Source organism: Mycteria americana, chromosome 1 (assembly GCF_035582795.1).
Source record: "Mycteria americana isolate JAX WOST 10 ecotype Jacksonville Zoo and Gardens chromosome 1, USCA_MyAme_1.0, whole genome shotgun sequence".
NCBI classification, from domain to species: Eukaryota; Metazoa; Chordata; class Aves; order Ciconiiformes; family Ciconiidae; genus Mycteria; species Mycteria americana.
The window spans coordinates 80,572,897-80,592,423 of NC_134365.1; the positions used below are offsets into that span (position 1 = coordinate 80,572,897).

General features: G+C 45.6%; 1 protein-coding gene across 3 annotated transcripts in view; it reads left to right on the forward strand.

Moving 5' to 3' along the window:
* Positions 1 to 575: 575 nt before the first annotated feature.
* The window catches only part of ETV6 (ETS variant transcription factor 6), a 144,579-nt gene continuing 125,627 nt past the window's right edge, over positions 576 to 19,527 (forward strand). For 2 of the 3 annotated variants that reach the window (XM_075507824.1, XM_075507834.1), the window contains exon 1: positions 577 to 1,064. In XM_075507824.1, the coding sequence (XP_075363939.1) occupies positions 1,032 to 1,064 (33 nt within the window). In that variant the 5' untranslated portion in view covers positions 577 to 1,031. Of the gene's footprint in view, positions 1,065 to 19,527 lie in introns of all 3 variants that reach the window. The other variant, XM_075507841.1, reaches the window with a different exon arrangement.

The following is a 19,527-nucleotide window of genomic DNA, read 5'->3' on the forward strand; positions in this document are numbered from 1 at the left end:
GTCCCGGACTTCCCGTGCCCGCGGTAACCCGAGCCTCATTTCCTGGTCGGGGCTCTTAAAGGGGCAGCCCTGGCGGTGGAACAAAGGCCATTGTGCTGCCCGCGGGCCGGCGCTCCACCCGCTGCCCCCCCGCTCCCCCCCCCAGCCCTGTTCGCCCATCCCGCTGCCCGGCCTGGCGCTGAAGGCCGGTACCGGCGCGCGGCGTTTAAAGGGCCCGCACGCCCACCCCCCCGCCGCGGCACCCCGCGAAGTCAAATGACACTAAATAAGACGACGCGCCCCGGCTGCGCCCTTCCAGCCTCCGCTCCGCTTGGGCCCGCCCGCACCGGCACCCGAGGGCGCCGGTGGCTCGCCGCACTCGCGCCCCGGCCGCGGGGCGCCGCCGCTGCCGCCCCGCCTTCGCCCCTCCCCGCCGGCGGCGGTGGTGGCCGTTGATGCCGGCGGCCGCCTCCTGCCGGCGCGGCCCCTTTAAGGGGCGGTGCGGGGTGCCGGGAACCCACGTCAGTTTCGTCCCCGAAACTCCGGATCAATGAGCGGCGCGGGGCGGGGCGGGGCGCAGCGCCCGGCCAGGCCCGTCCCGGCCCGTCCCCCGCCGCCTTTCGGTTTCTCTCTTCCAGGAAGGAAAACACCGGCGGGGAGCGGGGCCGCGCCGGCAGCGCCCCCCGCCTCCCCGCGCGCGTGCGCACCGGCTCACAGACGGACTCGCACGGGCAGAGAGCGCGCAGTCACACGCACACAGAGCCACAGGCGCGCGCGGCGGGGCGGGAGCGATCGCGCGCCCTCAGAGGAGCGGCGGCGGCGGCGCTGAGGAGGGGACTCCGGCGGCGGGGCGCCTCCCCCGGGCCGGGCCGGGCCGCGCCGCGCCGCGCACGCCGCCGGGCGATGGTGGCGGCAGTAACTTCCCCTTGAGGGGACGGGCCAGGTCGGGCCGCGCCGCCGGGCCGGGAGAGGAGCGGAAAGTGGGGAAAGCCCGAGAACTTACCGTCCGCCCGCACCCGCCCCGCCGGGCTTCGCCGTTTCCCTCCTGAGAGATGTCTGAGGCTCCTGCCCAGTGTTGCATCAAGGTAAAGCCCCGTCCCTATGTCCGTCCGTCCCTATGTCCGTCCGTCCCTATGTCCGTCCGTCCCTGCGTCTGTCCGGCCCCTGTTAGCGCGGGACGCGCCCGCCGGTGCCTCAGGGCGGTGGGCGCTGTGTTTTGCTCAGGGTTATTTGGATGAAAATAACTGTTTCTTCCTTTTCTTCTCCCCCACCCCCCACCCCTGCGTGCAGGACGGTCGCGGGGGGGCTCAGGGTCCCTCCACGTTTGCGGGGCGCGCAGCCCCCAGCCCGTGGCAGTCAGGAACGCGGAGCTGCCCGCGCCGGCGGCCGGCCGCGGGCGAGGGGGACGCGGATACAGAGACGCGGCTCCCGTCGGTTATCGGCGCCGTGCGCCTGCCCCGGAGAGACACGCACAGCGAAGCCGCCGCGGCCGGGATTTCGCGGCGTGGCTCTTCACGGCAGGAGCCGGTGGCGCGCTGGCCGCTTTAAACGGAGCCCCGGAGCCCGGCCGGGCCCGGCCTCCCGCGGTCCTGGCTGCCCGCGGTACCCCACCAGCAACTTCGCAGAAAGTTTCGTGCCGTCGGGGAGATGCAGCAGCTGCTGCTTCCACCAACAGTGGGTTGTGGGGCTTTCTTTTTATTTTCTGCTTTTAAATTTTTTTTGTATTATCCGTATTATTATTACTTGTTTTTAGTCGCTGCATTTACTGGCATTGCTTGCCTGTCAGCAGGTAGGGGAGCCAGGGCTGCACAGCCCAGTCCCACTCTGCCAGGGCCTGGGGGAGGCATTTCTCCGTGGCTTGGCCTGTTGAAGAAGGGATTGCCCCGTCAAGTTTCTCATTTTAAGCGGAGGCGGTATAAAGCTGAGACAATGGAAATAAAATTGAGTTTCCTTTTTTGTCCAGACCCTTCCTATCTAGCAGCCCGCTAGAAATAGTGCTTTCCTCTCTCCGTCCCTCACCCCTCGGTTTTGTTTCAATTATGCATTTTCTTCAGGAGTCGCTTTGCCCTGTTGCCAGCCTGGAATCTCCCTTCTGCTCGCGACTAACTCCGTCCGAGTAAGAGTGCTTTAGCGGTTGTCTCTCCCTGCCTGGAAGGAAAAGGTGACTTCCAGGCTCTCTAAGGGGAAGATTCTGGAGTAAACACTTATTTATTCAGATTGAAAGCATGATGCTTTTTTGTTTGCTTGTCCTGTGTGTGTGTATGTTTACGGTGGGAGTCTTGTGTTCTGTATGGTGTGACCACAATTTGAAAACTTCTGGGTGTATTTTCTCTTGCTGAGTTAAATGCGTTCGGGCCCGTGTCCCGTGAAGTCTCGTGGCTTAGAGAGTCTAGTTTGACTTTTCATAACACAGACCAACAAATTGGATAATAGGGTATTGTATGTGCATTACAGTATGGCAAAATGCTAATGCAGGCAAAATGTGTACAATTAACTAAGCAGATCCCTATATATATAAACTGAAATATAACTACTGTTTTTCTAGTAAGCCCTGTGGAAAGGTAGGATGTGTTCTCTGGACAGAAGAACACAAATGAATGTCATGAAAAAGTAGAGTCATACAAGTTGTGTTTCCTTGTTTTTGACATGTGTCGTTTTGAAAATACAAGGCTTACTTCTGCTCTTACTGAAGTCATCAACAAAACTGCTGTTGATTTCAGGAACAGTAAAACTGATCCTTCCCTAACCTCGCTAAGGTATGTTACAGAGTCAGACCGTAAGGGATCAGCTACATAGCAGGAGAGATACAAGCAAACTTATTTGAGTCTTGCAATGATTAAATGCCAATTTTTCTTTTAGAGCGAGATTGGGAAACTTTTCAGTTTTTTAAGTGACTTTCTAAACATCGTAGTCTGAACTTATTTTTGTTTTTTAATGTGTGATTTGTTTACATGCTGACCCTTGCAGTTATCTTTGTTGGAAGACAGAAACTACTGTTGGCTTCCCTGGTGATTATTTTAATAGTTTCAAATATAGAAAGTACATATTTTCAGACAGAAATGTGAATTTCAAATGAGCATTTCTTCACCAGTCAAACCATTCTGGGTAACTTTTTCTTCAGCTTTTCTAACTACCATTGTTTTTTGGACGCTTGTTTCAACCAGGCAGAGTTAAAGGTGGTTGCGATCAGCAGCTGGATTTAAGAGGAGTTGTTTAAATGGTAGTGTGATTATACAAGTACGATCGATTATTTCTTCAGCATGCCAGTCCGGCTCGGGGCACGGAGCGTGAGGTCGAGGCAGAGGAGCAAGCTCCACACCATACTCCAACTTCACTACTAAGCTGCTGTGTTGTTCTGAAAAGTAGCCAAGTATTGTACTGTGCGGGTGTTGCAGAGTTTGATTAGGAGCCTCTGAACTGGAAGCAGTGGTGCTGGTGGATGTATTTTGTATTTATTTTTTCTTTTCCCTTCCTCCTCCAATACGGGGTAGGGGTGCGTGCAGTAAATGCCACAGCAACCGGTATGATGAACCATGGAAAACTTCAGCGGAGGAAGTGAAGGCTAGTGCTTTGTTTATGCCCGAGCTGCTCAGTGCATGATCTCTCTATCTCACCTTATTAGAGAAGCACTCTAATAAGATTTAGGAAAACTTTGAGAAGGTGAAGTTTTGGTATATACTTAACTACTGGTGATCAATATAAACTTGCAGTAATATCTTGGTTCATGTCAAGTACTTATCAGTATGTATGCGTGATTGTATATTGATATGTGTTTGCTTTGCGGCAAGTATGTGTGCTTACTTACATTAACTCTTCCTCTGAGGAGAAATATAATGCTAATGTCCTGATCTTGCCAACACTTGGGTGTGTGCTTGCCCGGCTGAAGGCAAGCAGACCCATTGTGGCAAGGAAATTAAGTGTGTGTGTATAGAGTCTAAAGCTGCAGAGAGAAGTCATCACTGGGGTTTAGAAATTGAGATCTTGGGGATCAGAGATGAGTGTGAAGGTTGGACCCTTAGTGTTTGCTACAACTTAGGCATCAGCATACTCTCTGTGTGAACTGATAGGCTTTGGGCTTGTGGCAGACTCCAGCCCGAGAGGTCCTGAGGGCTTTGATTCTGAGGTGGATTGGGAAGGGACATCTGGTGTGGTTGTCGTATTTGGATACTTTTTTTCATTCCAGCTGTTGGGATGTCTACATTGATAGTAAACCTGTTCCTCTGATCCTGAGCCATAGTAGTTAGCTGATTATGTTATTGTAAATACTGCCATAACTTTGGCACTTGTTACAGTATTGGCAAGTGATCCTTATGGCCTCACCCCTCCTCCCCCAGATGGGAGAACTGAGGTACGGGGAGAGTGTAAACATCTTGGCAAAGGCTTACATGAGAGCAAAAGCTCAAAGGGAGACAGGACTAGAAGTTTAGATACAGGTGATGATTTTTGTAATTAAGGTCCATGTGGTGATGAGTTCTGTTTAAAACTTCACCTGGAGCTTTCTGATTGTGAGGATCTCCCTATTTTTTTTTCTGAAATTATAATACCTGGAGAATATCACTGTGATGTTGTATGGAGGCTCAGAATTCAGCAGGCCAATAGAAGGGTCCCAAAGGATGCAGTTTAACTTATTTTCCTTTTTATAAATCTGGCACTTTCAGTTGCTTAGTCTGATTTACCATGCAACCATACAAACAATTGTGCTGGCACAAGTGTGGAGTTGGGGGGAACTAAAACTGGGAATATAGAGGGGGATCAGCTGCTTCAGATCTCCCAGACCAGGGCTTCTCCGAGCCCTGGCTCCCTTGCGTGCGCCTGGCTGATGCTTGAGCTGAGAGTGCTTTCTGTTGGCAGCACTGAAGGCACAGAGCTTTCCTGCAAGTTGGGTTTCACAACTGACTCCAGTGGAGACTTTATGCAGCTGTACGCTGGTGGATGTAAGTGCTTTCTCTTGCAGTGAGCTGTACATAGTGGTCCTTGTGGTTGCATGGGCACCACAGGAGTCAACGCAGAACCCTGTAGCTTGAGGACTTGTCTCACTGGTGCTCATTTCAGATTTGAGGATGTACTTTGTAATCATTTAAAAAAGGGAAGAGGGGGGAAAAAAAGACTGATCGTGTAAGACAAGGGCAAAGAATCACATAGTGTTTGAGCTTTCAATCTTAACGGGCTTCCCCAGATTTACTTAAGTTTTAAGTAGTGCTTTATGTCTCCTAATACTTCATTGATGCTGTTTTTGCAAAGAGCGCTCTCCCACTGAAGGCTTCGCGTGCTGAGGGACTGTTCAGCACCATGCAGCCAGAATCCTGTTACCCTTAACCAAGGCTGAGTATCTGTTAGTGCAGAGCGTGTTCCTTAACGTTTATTAGTGAACTTGTGTACTAGGAGGAGGATCCTTCTTCTGTTAGTGTCAATGACAAAACTCTTCTTAAGTTCAGTGGGTGTAGGATTGAATGTGAGAATACCATTGTTTAGAAGTACATACTGTTTAACACCTGATTAATCACTTAAATCCTTGGCACCAGCTGAATTTAATCCCTCTGAAGCAAAATTTTACTAACACTGCCCCAATTAAACACTGGTCATTACTATTCACTGTGTCATTACAGGTGAAGTCAGTTTCCTGGGAGGCAACCCATTAAAACAGCAGCCCCAATCTGAAATGCCCCAATTAAACAGAGGATACTTTAATGATAAATTACATGCATATTACACCTTGCATCTCAAAGTGCCTTTTGAAGGGAGGTGGCTAAGCAGTGCTCTGCTGATAGAAATGATGATAAGCAGGAGATGAGATCTTGTACAGTTACACAGAAGTGAGGTTTTTGCCTTTTAGAAAAGTTATTTGGGCCCTTGAGTGCTTACCGGTGATAGCTTGCCTTCTGAAGTCTTCCGACAAAAGCTTTCCTGATAACATGCTTACTGCGAGAAAGGAGAGCTAAGGCAACCTGTGTTTTTGGCTAGTAGTGTGGTTCTGACCTACAATACAAAAATGGGCTAATTTGTTTTTTGCATGCGTTTGTTTTGGAGTCTTTGTGTTTCAGTGCCTTCAGCTGGGCATCCCCAGAGTGACAGCAATTCAAAAGCAAGTGCTTCTGAAAATGTTTGCTTTGGCCTTTGCTTTCCCTATCTGTGAAACAGGCATAAAATAATAATGAACTTACCTCTGCAGGGCGGTAGTGAGGCTTAGTATTTGTAATGCAGCATGGAAACAAATTGTGTTTATTACAGAAATCAGTGACAGATTGATTTGATTTGTTCCTGGCTTTTTAGTTCACACAGTGTTTGGGGGGTGGTGGTCGTTTGGCTTTTCTGGTAGGGGCCACCTACCTCTGAGGAGCAGTTGGACAGAGCAAGATATTACTGCTTCACCATGTCTGTATGGCTGGATCAGCCACGCGTGGGCAGGGTGGTGTTTCTGTGCCCACAGCCTGCATTGAACTTGGCTTTGGGAGAGGCGGGCATGTGGTACAGGCGTAGCTGTTCTGCCACAATCCTCCTCCTGGCCCAGGGCAGGAGCGCCTGGGAGGGACAGCAGCCAGATGTGGCTGCCAGAGCAATCCCTGCCGCCTTCCCCTGACCACTGTCCTTCCCAGGGCTCCCTGAAGCTGAATGTAGAACAGGCTGCATACTCGGTTGTCCCAGGTGTTATTTTTTCCTGGGGATAGGAGGGCATCCCTCTCCGTTAGGTCAGGTACACCTTCATCATCTGACAAGGGAGGACCCGCTGGCAAAGGCAGTGGCTGGTGGTCAGCTGCTAGCGTTGTCACAACAATTAATTTTTAGGTCACAGTGTGTCCCTGTGCCTCCTGAGGGAAGGAGGCCACCCAGGACAGCCCACAGGTGGGATATTCCTCTAGGTAATCATGAAGAAGCCAAACCGAGCTCAGGTGTGTGCTCAGGTTTAGCCTGAGCAAAGAGACCAGACAGGCCACCAAAACTCCTGTGCCTTTAACAGCAGAGTTGTGGCAATTGATTCCTGCTATTGCGGGTTATTTTTTTACATCTACAACCAAAGCCAAATGTAGACCATATTGGTTCTGGTGTTGCTGAGTTGTCTTCAGGCAGTGTTTTGTTGGAGCACACAGGGCGGCTACTCTGTTTATCTACTTCTTTAGTAACATACAGAACTCAAGCCTGGATTATATTGATTTCTGTCCTGTCCTGTCCCCTGTCCCGTTGTTCCCACCCCCACCCCCCCAAAAAAAAGCCACTGCTGGCAGGAAAATAAGTGCAGAAAACTCCAGCTGAAGTTGAACTTGTTTATTGAATGTCTGGAGCAGTGGTAAATAAAGGATTTTGAAAGGAGTTAAGCTTTTCACTGATAGATGGTATTGCTTCTCTTCTGTAATGCTACTGAGCTCCAAAGTGAACTGGGTGTAGCAATTAAGGAAAGCTATAAATGATTTTTTATCTAAATTATTTTCTAAAGGTTATTCCTTGTTAAGCCACATGCAGTTTCTTTGCTTCAGTGTTGTTCTTGTACAGTTTGCAAATACTGTCCTGGTTAAGACAGTCTGGAGAGAAAATGGGTATGAGAGATTCTCGCTGCGGTATTTATGTTGGTGTTCTATGGAATGTTTGCACACGGAAATAAATAGCATTGTAAATCATTTTAAAGATGTGTATAATGCCAAGAGTAGCATTGGGTGTGACTGCAAGAGTTAAGTGTTAGTACAACTCCACAAAAATACTTTGAATGTGGCAACCGGGCTTTACATGTTAAACTATTAACAGCTGGCTAATACTAAATCCAGAGTTTGGATGTTTGATTTTAAAATAAAATTAAATGTGGTTATACATAGGAATGATGAGTGATTTCGTGGTGTTTTTTAGGTTTGGGTGGGTTTTTTTGTCTGCTTTTCTTGTAGGTTTTTTGTTTTTTGTGGGTTGGTGGTTTTTTGTTGTTTTTTTTTTTTTTTTTCCTAGCTAGCTCAGGTGTAGGGTCTGATCAAGCTTGGAAATTATTTGTTTTGAAAAGTCTTGAAAGTTTAATCTGGAGGAAACCAACTGGCATCCAGTAAAGAGTATCCTTAAAACTGATGGAATGCAGCAGAGAGTGAGATTCTTTATATAGTTCGAATTTCAACGGAGTATGGCTGAAGTGATTTTTCCATTATGTCTTCAGTGGGATCCTCCAAAACATCTATTAACAGAAACTAGGAATGTTTTCTAAATGGTTTGGGATTCTGTGGAAATTCAGGAGCTTGGAGTTCTACCAGATAAATGAAATGTTTAATATAAGTGCCAGAGATAGTAGTAGTAGTATTCAGAGACAGATTTATCCAGTTAGTAGGGCCACAACAAGGCATTTAATATCTGCAAACCACATATTCCTTTTCTCTTTCTCCTTTTTTTCCTAAAAAGGACTTCACAAAAGTGGTTTCTGTCATAGATGGAGCACTGTGAAGCTTTGCTGATGTGTCTGGAGGTCAAATGGAGCAAACCCAGCATTACACCAACATTGAGGAGCTCCTTCCCACTTTCTACAAACTCATATGAGTTGGGATTTGCTCCATGACAGAAGTAATAATTTTTTCTTCTAGTGGATTAGGACTGGAGATTGTTGTTTCACCATGTTCCCTCTTGAATGGCAAGTTCTCATCTTCCTGCCTGCCCTGTGCTTTAAAACATGGGCAAAGCCAAGTCTTCTCAGACCCGTCCAGGAGTTAGAGGTGGTAAGGTACAGGGAACTGGAGGCTCTGGGGTGAGGGTGTTGCCTCCAGCCATTACTGGAGGCTACCAGAAAAAATGTTCCCTAGCAGATGGGTCCTTCCTGTCACATCCACGAGAAGCTGCTTGGATATTTCCAGCAGGCACCACTGTATGAGACTGGCTGCAACTTGAAGCCTGCAGAGCAATGAGGGTAGCGCTGATGGGCCATTGTCAGCTGTGCCACTGCCTTTCTACCGTGGCAGCTCTGGTCCTGGCAGCCTCACCCCAGCTCCAGAGGAGCAGTTCCCTCCAGTTTAGAGCACTGTTGTGCTGGGTCAGGCAGCCTGGTGTAGGCACATGTAGGTGCCAGGTGCCCAACTGGGGCTGTGCTGTGATTGTGGAGTGATGGACCCACCATCTCCTTGGGGGTGATGAAATGAAGGGTGGAACTGTTTTCACAGAGGGATGAGGATGCACTCATTCCTGCTAAGTCCCAGGGTGCCAGGAAGGGCACCAGGTTGCAGGAACAGGAGTGCTGATGGGTGTAAAAGATATTTCTCAGTTGGCAGTCTGAGTGGTTGTGTCACTGTCAAATGGCTTGAGCAAATGGGTTCTCTGGAAGAGGGCTTGGGGAAGACTGTGGGAGTAGCTTCCAGGGGAAGAAGGTTATGGGCTGTAAAATATTTCATGGCATGTGGCCTGAGATACGAATCGCACGTTGCACAGTAAACACTGGGCTCAAACACACTGGAGATAGTGTCTTAGCAAGCTACCTCACACCAGCTGAGTCATCAGAGCCATCCGTGACTGACCGTGCGCTGGCTTTTATTACCTCCCAACTGGGACAAATTACAACTTCTTTTAAACCTCAAAGTAAGAAGAGAGTGAATTAATAGCGTATACACAGCCAACTGAACCATGTTGACAGGCAGTGGCTGAGTTTTGCAGGCCTGGAGAAGTAGGCAGAAAGTGCAGTGTTTTTTTTCCCCTTGGTAGTTTTGAGTCACTCTCTCATGGCTCTTCTGCTTAGCAGAAACAGTGAGGTCTCCTTGAGCTGTTCGGTCCTGTTTCCTGATAGACCTCCCAGAACTGGTCTGGCAGCTGGGATCGTATTTTAGGAGATAATTTAGTTGGTGAATAAAAGAGAAAACTGAGTTCAGTTTTCAATTTGGGGTCAAATAGGCAAATAAAACTGTAGTGGGAAAGGAGCAGGGAGTAAAATAGAAATTATCTGTATATTGCAGTTTGAATTCACACTGTGTATCAGTTCTGATTACAGCGTGCTTTCCTGACTACTAGGAAGGTTTGTGGTGGCACCGAAAAAGATACAGAAATGAACAGTGAAGTTGCCTGGGGAAACTTCCATAGGAAGAGAAGCTACATTGCCTAGGACTCTTCGGCTTGGAAAGGAGACTGCTGAGGGAGGTATAATAGAAATCTATAAAATCGCACAGTAGTGTAGTGTGGGGAGCAATTATTTCTGATAGTACAAAACTAGAGCAGGCAATGAAATTACCAGCCAGCAAGATTAAAACGGGTACTTCTTCCATCTGTGTTAAATTATGGAACTCACTGCTGCAGGATGCTGTGGAGGCTAAAAGTACAAATGGATTTAAAAAAGAGGGTGTAGGAATACGGGGAAGAGATTAAGCCTAACAGCCTGTATGGGGGGGAAAAAAACCCTATAATTACACAGGGGAACTTTTCTGTCTGCTAAGCCTTTCCTGAAACAGAGACTTCTTGTCTTTTGGGGACAAGATTCCAGGCAAGATAGACTTGCTCTGATGATGTATAGGCATTCAGATGCCTCAGTGTAAAATTTTGCACTCTGGAAGGCTGGTCTCAAGTGCTTATTAGTCTCCTCCGGGTTGTTTTCTGAGTTTCAGCCCCAGCAGTCTTGATTTCAAGAACACTAGTTAATTGTAAGTGGGAAGAGAGCTAAGGAAGAATTTGTGTCTGTGACTCGGAGAGATTTGTGAAGTCTGGATTGCTAGGGCTAGCAAGAGATTGGCTTTGTTGCTTTAGTTACCCAGATTCAAAGGAAAGAGGGGAAAACCTTCAGGAGATACATGGAAGAGGAATTACAGATCAGCATTTGAAAAAGGGAAGTTTTCTGGTAATGGGGAAGAGACATTGTTTGCTTCTAGGAGCCAAACGTGGGTTGACCTATGCTTTTCCAAAGGTCTCCTAGTTCCCATTGTCACCCATGTGAAATGTGTTCCTGAGGCATTAAATCTTTTTCACATACCTGACAAATGGTGTCCCAACTGGAGCCTGTAGCCATGGGCCTAAGAGTTGCTGCTTTCACTGCCTGGCCAAACGTTGCAAGCAGTCACTGAACTCTCACTCACTAGGAAACGCTGTCATTTGTACAGACCTTGCATCATGCTTTGATTGTGATTACTTTTTTTTTTAAATGGCAAACAGAAGCATGGATATACAAAAGTAATTACAATATTGTTTTGCATGTGTACTTTTTAGTTATTTTTCCTAAAGAGAGAGTAATTCACATTGTTGGATAGCCATCCATTAAAACATATTGATGTGCAGCTAAATATGGCCTTTAACCTAAATTTAGTTCTCCTTTCTGCTAATCTATACAATGTCCACAAGTATCTATTTAAGTAATTGGATAGCCTCACACAGATTTGGTTAGGTTTTTATTTTGGAAAATAACAAATTACATTATTTGCTGGATGAGTGATTTTTTTTTTTTTTTAATTTTACATGCTGTTTATGATAGACTGCACTTGGCTTTGCAGTGAAATGTAATTACAAGTGCAGTCTCCCCCACCCAAACCCTGAGCATTAAAAGTAGTTCTTAAAAAAAAAAAAAAAGTTTTGATAATTGTACATGAAAAGGAAGTATCTGGTAGATTTTGAGATATTACTTAAATAACAAGCTTTTTTATTAAGCAAATGAAATATCTTTTTTTTTTTTTTAATTGCACTGATTGTTTCTTGTCATGCTGATCTAGTATTAGTAGATTTTGCTCCCTCACACCTCATTTCTGTTTGTTGACTGGAGGAAGAAAACAACCTTCCTGTTTCTGCAATCCCAAAGCATTTTCCAACTTTGGATAAACTAGTCATTGTAATGAACTAATTGACTAAACTGAAAGAAGAAAATATTCTCTCTGTATCTGTAACCAAAAGCTGGCTTGGCTCTTTGGCAGGCTCTGGCTCTAGGTGTATAATAGTGGGTCCCACTCATTTGAATGGTAGGACTTTCTTTTATGTGTTGGCACAAAGTTTTGTGTGTGGAATTTACCTTTAAAATTGTTTTCTGCTATTATAGTTATGACTGAATGTCAATACACTTTAGTTTCACGTTTCTTACGTTTTTTAAAATCAGAAAAAAAACCCCAACCTTAAAATTGAAATTTTAAAAGAAGTGACTTAGAAAAATTATACATCTTTAGACATAGCGCCTTGGTGGATCTTGAACACAGTCCTAGTCAGAACCTCTTTCTGTCCTCTGCATATTAGCCTCTATACTGAGTTTTCATTTAATGCTTTAGGGGTGAGAGCCATCTTCTTTAGCTACAGAGGGCTGAAGCAATGGAAAAATCAGCTGACGTGAGGGGTATTTCTCCAGTGTAGCGTGAAGGTTTGGCTTTGCAAACAAGAGGGGAAGCCATCGTAGATGCAGAACAAGCCTGCTGGTTCCAAATGAAACCAAACCCCTTATAGTATTAGTGTTCCTGGAAAGAAAAGGCTCTGAAAAAACAGGTTTTAACTCGCGTCCTGTAGTAGAGGTGTCTGTATGCTTTCTAAGATACTCAAAAGCTCGATGTTTTAATATGTTTGTTGTCACAGCCAGTTCCCTGTGAGGTAGGGAACTAGGATTGCCCTGCTTTGCAGATGGAGAGCAGAGAGGCTTCATGTAGTCTCTCGGTACCTATTGCTGCAGCAAAATAATGCTGTGCTCTCCCAGTGTGGTCTCCCTGGGCCCTTTGCCTGCTGCCTGCCTGGGACTCCCCCTCACCATTGGCTTGGCAGATGATACTGTGCTTAGGCTGGCCTGTCCCATCACTCATGCTTGCCCTTCCTGCTTGCTGGGGTGAGAACCTCACAGTCCTACTGCTTGTTCCTAGGAGGTGAAGAATTATGTCCCCGTTGCTTCAGCTAGTCCAGTTATAAGGTGAACTTAAATACTGATGAAAGAGAGGGCTAGTTTCCTTCAGTCTAGACTGGAGTTTCCTAATTCCCTGTCCATTTTCCATCAGGGGTCCACAGAGCACTCTGTCATATGCAAAATACTCATTCAGCTGTATGGGCCTTGGCCTCTTTTTTGTTGAAAAAGAGGAAAAAACCCTCCCCCAAACAACAACTGAAATTCTGTCACTTTCTTACCCTCAATTAAAAAATAAACATAGATAGACCCAGGTTGTCACAGCAGGTGGTTGGCACAATGGTGAAGAAAGTGTGAAAGCCGTGGATCAAAGGCATTGAGATGGCTCCTTCGATGATTTGCGTACAAAGGACACTGAGCAGCTGGCCTGGAGTAGGGCTTGGGTTTAGAGCATGTTTAAATTTAAGCATTATAGTGAGCATGTGCATATTTAAATTTTCATCTTCTAAAGAGAAAAAAAAACACAACAAAACCCCAACAAAACTAAAAATTAATTAAGGGAATTAATTAATAGAGGTGGTTAGAATGATAACTTTTGGGGATGGAGAAAGTTCCATTTTTGGGTTGCTTTCCATGTAACACCTGAGAAACGGAGCCAGCCTGAACAGTTTTCACTGGTTGGCAAAATTTTTCTTGCCCACTGTTCAAATTACTTGCTTGCAAAATTGTATGGCTTGGGTTGGTATCTGTGCTTCTGGAAATAAAATAATTACATATACTTGAAAAATAGACATTTTTTGTTCAGAATTTGTCCCTGTGGGATTTCTGAGAAAACCTTTTGTCATGGTCTTGAAAACTCTAACAAACTGGTCACCTGCAGGTTTTTCTAGATACGTGCTGGTGGTGATAAGAGTCCAGGTGAGCAGTCCTGCACCTCAAGGTTGGAGCTTCTGTCTTGATTTCCACCAGAGCTCCCAGAGTTTGCTGCTCTCAGACCATCCACCTTCAGAGCCAGACACACAGAAACTTAAAGATATTTGGCACTGCTGCAAGATGCAAGCTTTGACATGGGATGTCTCTCCATGCCTATGTAGGTAGTGAGCTGTTTGAACCAAACAAGAGATCTGGTATCTATCTTTCTATACACCTAGTCTAAGCTACGGGACTGGAGGTTAGTGGAGGAAGGAAAACGGGAGCCAGGGAAACAGGGTGGGATTGAGAGTGAAGGGATTAAGAAGTGAGGGGGAGGAGTTTGCCATGGCAGCAGCTGCAAGCAGCTGGGCCCATTGCAGACTCCTGTGGAGATCATAAAAATTTGCTCTAGAAGGTTATGAGAGGTAGAGGCAGGGAGAAACTGAATTGGGAAGGGTTATTTCTCATCGTATGGGAGCAGGGAGGATCAGATGGAAGCATCTGGCAGTTTTAAACAGGGGGAAGTATGTTTTCACACAACATACAGTGAGGTTACTGAATTTACTGCCAGGAGCTGTAGGGCCAAACAGGCAATTGGTTTCAAAAGACAGTTCATACTTGATGGATCTATTTGGGACCATTAATTGCAAAGACACAGCTGCAGTCCTTGGCTCAGAAAGCCCCTAACCTGTGGGTTGCTGGGGGAGCGTGCAAGGGAGAGGTTATTCCTTGTGCTCTTCCCCTGAGCATTTCCTGCTGGGTGTTGCTGGAGATGTGGTACTAGCTTAAACAGACCTTTGGGCTGACCAGAACTACTGTTTTTTCATTTTAATTTAGGGCTTTCATACTTTGTGCTGGACTCTGTACAGATGCCTCTGACAAGTGGAAAAATAACAGTTGAGAGAACCTCTCATGTGAATCAGACCTTCTGCTCTGTTTCTTGATCTTGTGATGTTTCCTCAGCAGAGGTAACCTGACCATCTGAAATTCATGAGACGAATGTTCTTCAGGTTACGAAGGACTTCTCAGTGAATTTTGTTCGGGAAAATTCTTGGGGATTTTCCTGTCCTTGACTCTCCTCTTGGGCTGTGACGCCATTTATTGGCATAAAGTGCCCTGACCTATTTTATTTCTCTAGGTTTTTCCCAAGATTTGGCTGACAGAGGGTGGAAAAAATAATTAGATTCTTAGATAATTCAAATGCTACGTGCTGACAGCCGCACCTCTGCTGATGACTGATAAGAGACAAGTGAACACAGTTCCTTGCAAGATGAGGATGCATTTGTTTGGATGGCACAAACACGTAACCGCATGACTGTGTGGCTGATGAACAGGTGTTATACAATACAGGGACAATTCCAGCACTTCCACTAATTTATTCCATCAGCATGCCTGAAACCTGCTTTGGAGTGACTGTCTTGATTTGATAGTTCAATCTCTTTGCCTTTCAATCCCTGACTCTTCTTTTCAAGTTCCTAATAGCTGAGAAAACTGAGGAGGAAGTGTTGTTTACTGGGTGCCTGGACTTCATTTTTCTACACATAACGATTAAGAAATGAGTAAGCCGGCAGACAGGACCTTCTTGTCGGACCCTGCGTACACCAAATGTTTTCCTTCAGTGCAAGTTGAGCTATTTCTCAAACCATGATTGTCCTGCACTAATGCAGTTAGTGGGCAATTAGAACTAGAAAGGTGAGCTGGCTAAAAGGAAAAAAAAAAACCCCTGCAAATGCTTGTGTGTCCTTGACCAAGCCCCACATCTAGGATGGTGCCCTACAGCAGGCAGATACCGTAGCAGCTTGCTCTCACATGGTACATACTTGCCTGTCTTTAGGCTGAACTTAGTTGTGATGTCTGTGCAGCACAACCTGCTCATCTTTAACTGTCTCCTGAGGTCCTGTCCCACCATACCATCTTAGACGGTCCCTCTGGGGAGAGGCTCTTCCTTTGCTGTTCCCAAGTGCTGGCTATAGAGCCTGAAAGTCTGAAGGCATTATACCCGCTACCAACACAGTAAAACAGAAGCAGAAATTCCCAAAAGATGCTAATAGCTGAAGGGATTCTGTTTTCCCCGTGTTAAACACAAGGAAGTTAATTTTATCATTCCATACAAAAGTGAATTAAAGTATGACTGTGTACCACATGCAGAGTCTGGACATGCACTTTCCTAACTCAGTGTGCAAGCACAGCAGTAACATGATCCTGTGACCAAGGACTGTATTATTTGCCCAGGTTTTGTAAATCATCTTTAATTTCTTACTTACTGATATCCTAGCTGTTTGCACTCAACTACTTAACTTCTGAATTTCCCACTCAGGCTTTGGGTATCGGTATGGTTCATGGTGCTGCAGGAGTGGGTGCTGGAATGCCATCTGTGGACAAATGAACAGTTAACAATGCACTCTTGAATGCAGTCCTCATTTTAGGCTGGTGAAGCAGGGCTAAATTTTCTCATGCCTGCCTTTTCTAGTGCTTGGCCTGCCCCTTTCTCACATTTCCAAATGGATAGCCTGTTCGTTCATGCACAGTCACCATGCTGTGTTTTGCTTCAGGTTTGTACCTCAAGTTTTACCTCGCCTTTTAACATGTTTGAAGCTGCAGTCCTTAAAAGTGGTGGTGACAAGGCTACTGGGAAAACACAGCCCTTGGAGATTGCAAAGTCTGTTTGTTCTTCAAGTCACTTGAAATAGGAGCTAAATGATATGCCTGGTTTTAGAAAGCAGCAGTATTCTATCTGATCTTGTCCTTCCAGTAGAAAAAAAGCCGAGGGTCTGATAATCTATATGGCAGTACAGTGGTAAACTTGGAGTGATTTAGACCGTTAATGGAAAGTACTTTAACTTTGATTTCTTAACAGTGTGTCAGATGAAAGGATAGTCTTAGCCTGTCTGATCTCCCATTGCTGCTGGCTTGCATAGCATCTGCCTAAAATGAAAAGGCAGCGCACAGATCCCAGTGTGCAAAAGTAGCAGGCTGCTCGCGTGGCCAGGTTGTTAACTTCCTTCCCTCCATTTCTCAATCTCGGGTCTCACTGCTGTCCATTGTTAATTATTCTGGCCATGGGCTCGTTAAGAAGCCCTGAACGCCAAGCATTTTTCCAGGCACAAGTCATTTGTGCTGAGATGTTTGTTTTTCTTGTGGCTAACTAGTGTCTAGCCTCCTCCTGTTGTGCCTCTTACTTGTATGCTCTGTCATTTACCTTCTCACAGGCTAAGGGCATTCTCCCTAAACTCTGCCCTATTTGTTGCTGTAAAGTGGATGTAGGAGGTCGCGGCCTATATTGTCAGGCTATGCTATAACCTGTTTTCTTTTGAAGTACAGTGGGATTTGGCATCATAAGAGGTGAGGCTCTTTAAGCATAATATGAAGTCCTGCTCAACATATGGTGAGGCAAGTGAAAATTGTGACTTGAGCAGGGGTCCGGGGTCTTCATCCTAGGTTGAGCCTGCTAGTTCCTGAATTCTTCTATGGTGTGGCTGTACGATACTGTCATACCATCCTTCCCTGCCTCCAGCAGTGTCTTCGTGAAGGAGTATTTGCCTATGTCCAACTTTGGGCTGATGTGAAGCTGGTTACTTCTTTGCAGGTTTTTAACCATTCTTTAAGGGTACTACAAAAGTCCGTCATTGTGTTATTGCTGAAGAAGTAGTTTGATGAGACTCTTAATTCAACATAAGATGGTAGCACCCTAGAAGATCTTGTCCCACCCTTCCCCTTCCTCCTCCCGTGGGCTGGCACAAATGTTTGGGCGGACGTGCACTTGATAGGGCAGCAGATCTGGATTAAAATGGACAGCTTGTGCTAGCGGAAGGCAGAGCATGGTGTGGAGGTGGGAACGAGCAGCTGGGAACATGAGGAGGGCAGGGCATGTTTTTTCAGTGGGATTAAAGCATTGATGAAACTCAGAATAAAGCTTTGGCCAGATCTGTGTTACCTGACATCAGAATCAAAGCTTTTAAAGATTCACGCCTACTTCCTTTACAAGAACTGTCCCTTTAGGCTAGATAGAGTCGCTACAGGAAAAGTGGTCGCTGGTTCCAGAAAAGACGGTGGTTCTTGTGCCAAGAAGCCATCTCTCCTTTTCTTATGCCAGTAGACACCAAGGGTCTGAAGCAGCACAGTTTGCTCTTCTAGTGTGAAGGGTAGAGCTGTGGCTTGGAGGTATGAATGAGCCTTCTGGTATCAGCATGAGGCCCCACTGTTGTCATCTGTGGATTTCCAACCATGCTATGGCTTGCTTTGCATTTCTGAACGCACCTTGGCTATGCCGTTTAGGTTTAATTGTAGGACAACACTGCTTTAATAGGAGGAGGCATTTGCACATACCGAGTCTTCTGAGATAGACTTGAGAACACTGAATGCCAAACCCCCCACTTTCATTGCAAATTTATGCTGTTCTGTACTGCCGATGCTGACAGACGGTCTGGACCTGTTTAACCATGCAGCAAAGCGTGAAGTCTCTCTGGGTCAGGGGAGGAAGTTCGTCCCACGTGCTTAACCTAGAGGTCATTTCAGAGTTTCAATTATCTGTTAAAATTGTGTCCTCGAAACATGCAAACACGGAAGTGATACGTTCAGTCCATAAATGCTAGCTCTTTGAGCCATGCTCACCGCAGCTTTCCTGGGAACTTGGTATATATGCCCCATATTGGATTTGGTGTGAAAGGTATTTGCGGCGTCCTTTCTATGGAAAGGCCAGCTCATAGATCTTGTTTTTATTTTTATTATATCTTCTGTGCTGGCCTTGTGACATGGTTATAAAAATATACCGGCCTGGCGCATATACTCATTATCCTGGACAGGAAGGATAGACTTGGGTTAAAGGTACTGTATGGGGATACAGGAGGTTTTAGTCCAGTCCCTGCTCTGCCACTGTGTTCTCTGTGACCTTGAAGTAATTTAATGTGATTGCCCCTCCATAAAGCGTTAATGCCTAGCAAAATGGAGTCAGATCACGGGTGGAAACTGCTTGTCCCTCTGTAGTACAAATAATTAATAATGATCTTGCCTTAGTCCCTTGCTGGGATGTTGTGGGATTATTGGCAGTAGGACCCAGGGTTTAACAGTACTGGGGTATGATTTTGAGTAGTTTGTCTTTTTTTTTTTTTTTTTAAACTTCTGTTTTGAGCTCTGTCTGAAGAACTCCTGAAGATACCACTGTGTTCATTGGTGCATAGAAGGTGGCCTGAACCATGGCTAGGATAATGAACTTAAAATTTAAAGAAAATTAATATCTGCACAGTGTAGAACTGCCAAGCTATCCGTTTGGTATTACCCCAACATTGGTGATTTGGGTAGATTTTAGTGCAATGGTTCCTTCCGGTTGATAGCAGCTTAGATGATCGTTGTGGTGAAGACTTGAGAAATTCTCCTCCCTCCTCCAAAGTTACTTGAAAAGCTAAAGAAACTTTGGCAGCTAAAGGAGGAAAGAAGGCACTCTTCAAGACCCAAGTATTTATGAGAGATTATAAGACAATCATGTTTTATGGGACCTGATCTCTATGTTCCACTGAGTTCAAGAGGATATGGCTGAAGCCTGTAGTGATAACTGAGGAAGAGATAACTGATAAAGGAAAACTCATTATTAGTCAGTGGCACTGACCATAATGAAAGCTAGTCAAGAGACACATATTGTCACACAAGTAACATCACTACTTTTAATTCATTTTCTGAAAGTTCAAACATGAGGGAAAAAGAATGTCTTTGGTTTAAAAATCAAAAACAAAACAACAAAACCCAAACCCTTAGAAGTCTGGTCAGATTCCTAGGGATTTGTTAACAGCAAGGTCAGTTTGTCTCTTTTTGTTTGTTTTTTTTTTAATTACTATTATTTTTTATTTTGAGGTACTCTCATACAAAGCAGAATGATTCAGCATTTCAGAACTCCGTTCTTCATTTGTTTTTTTCCT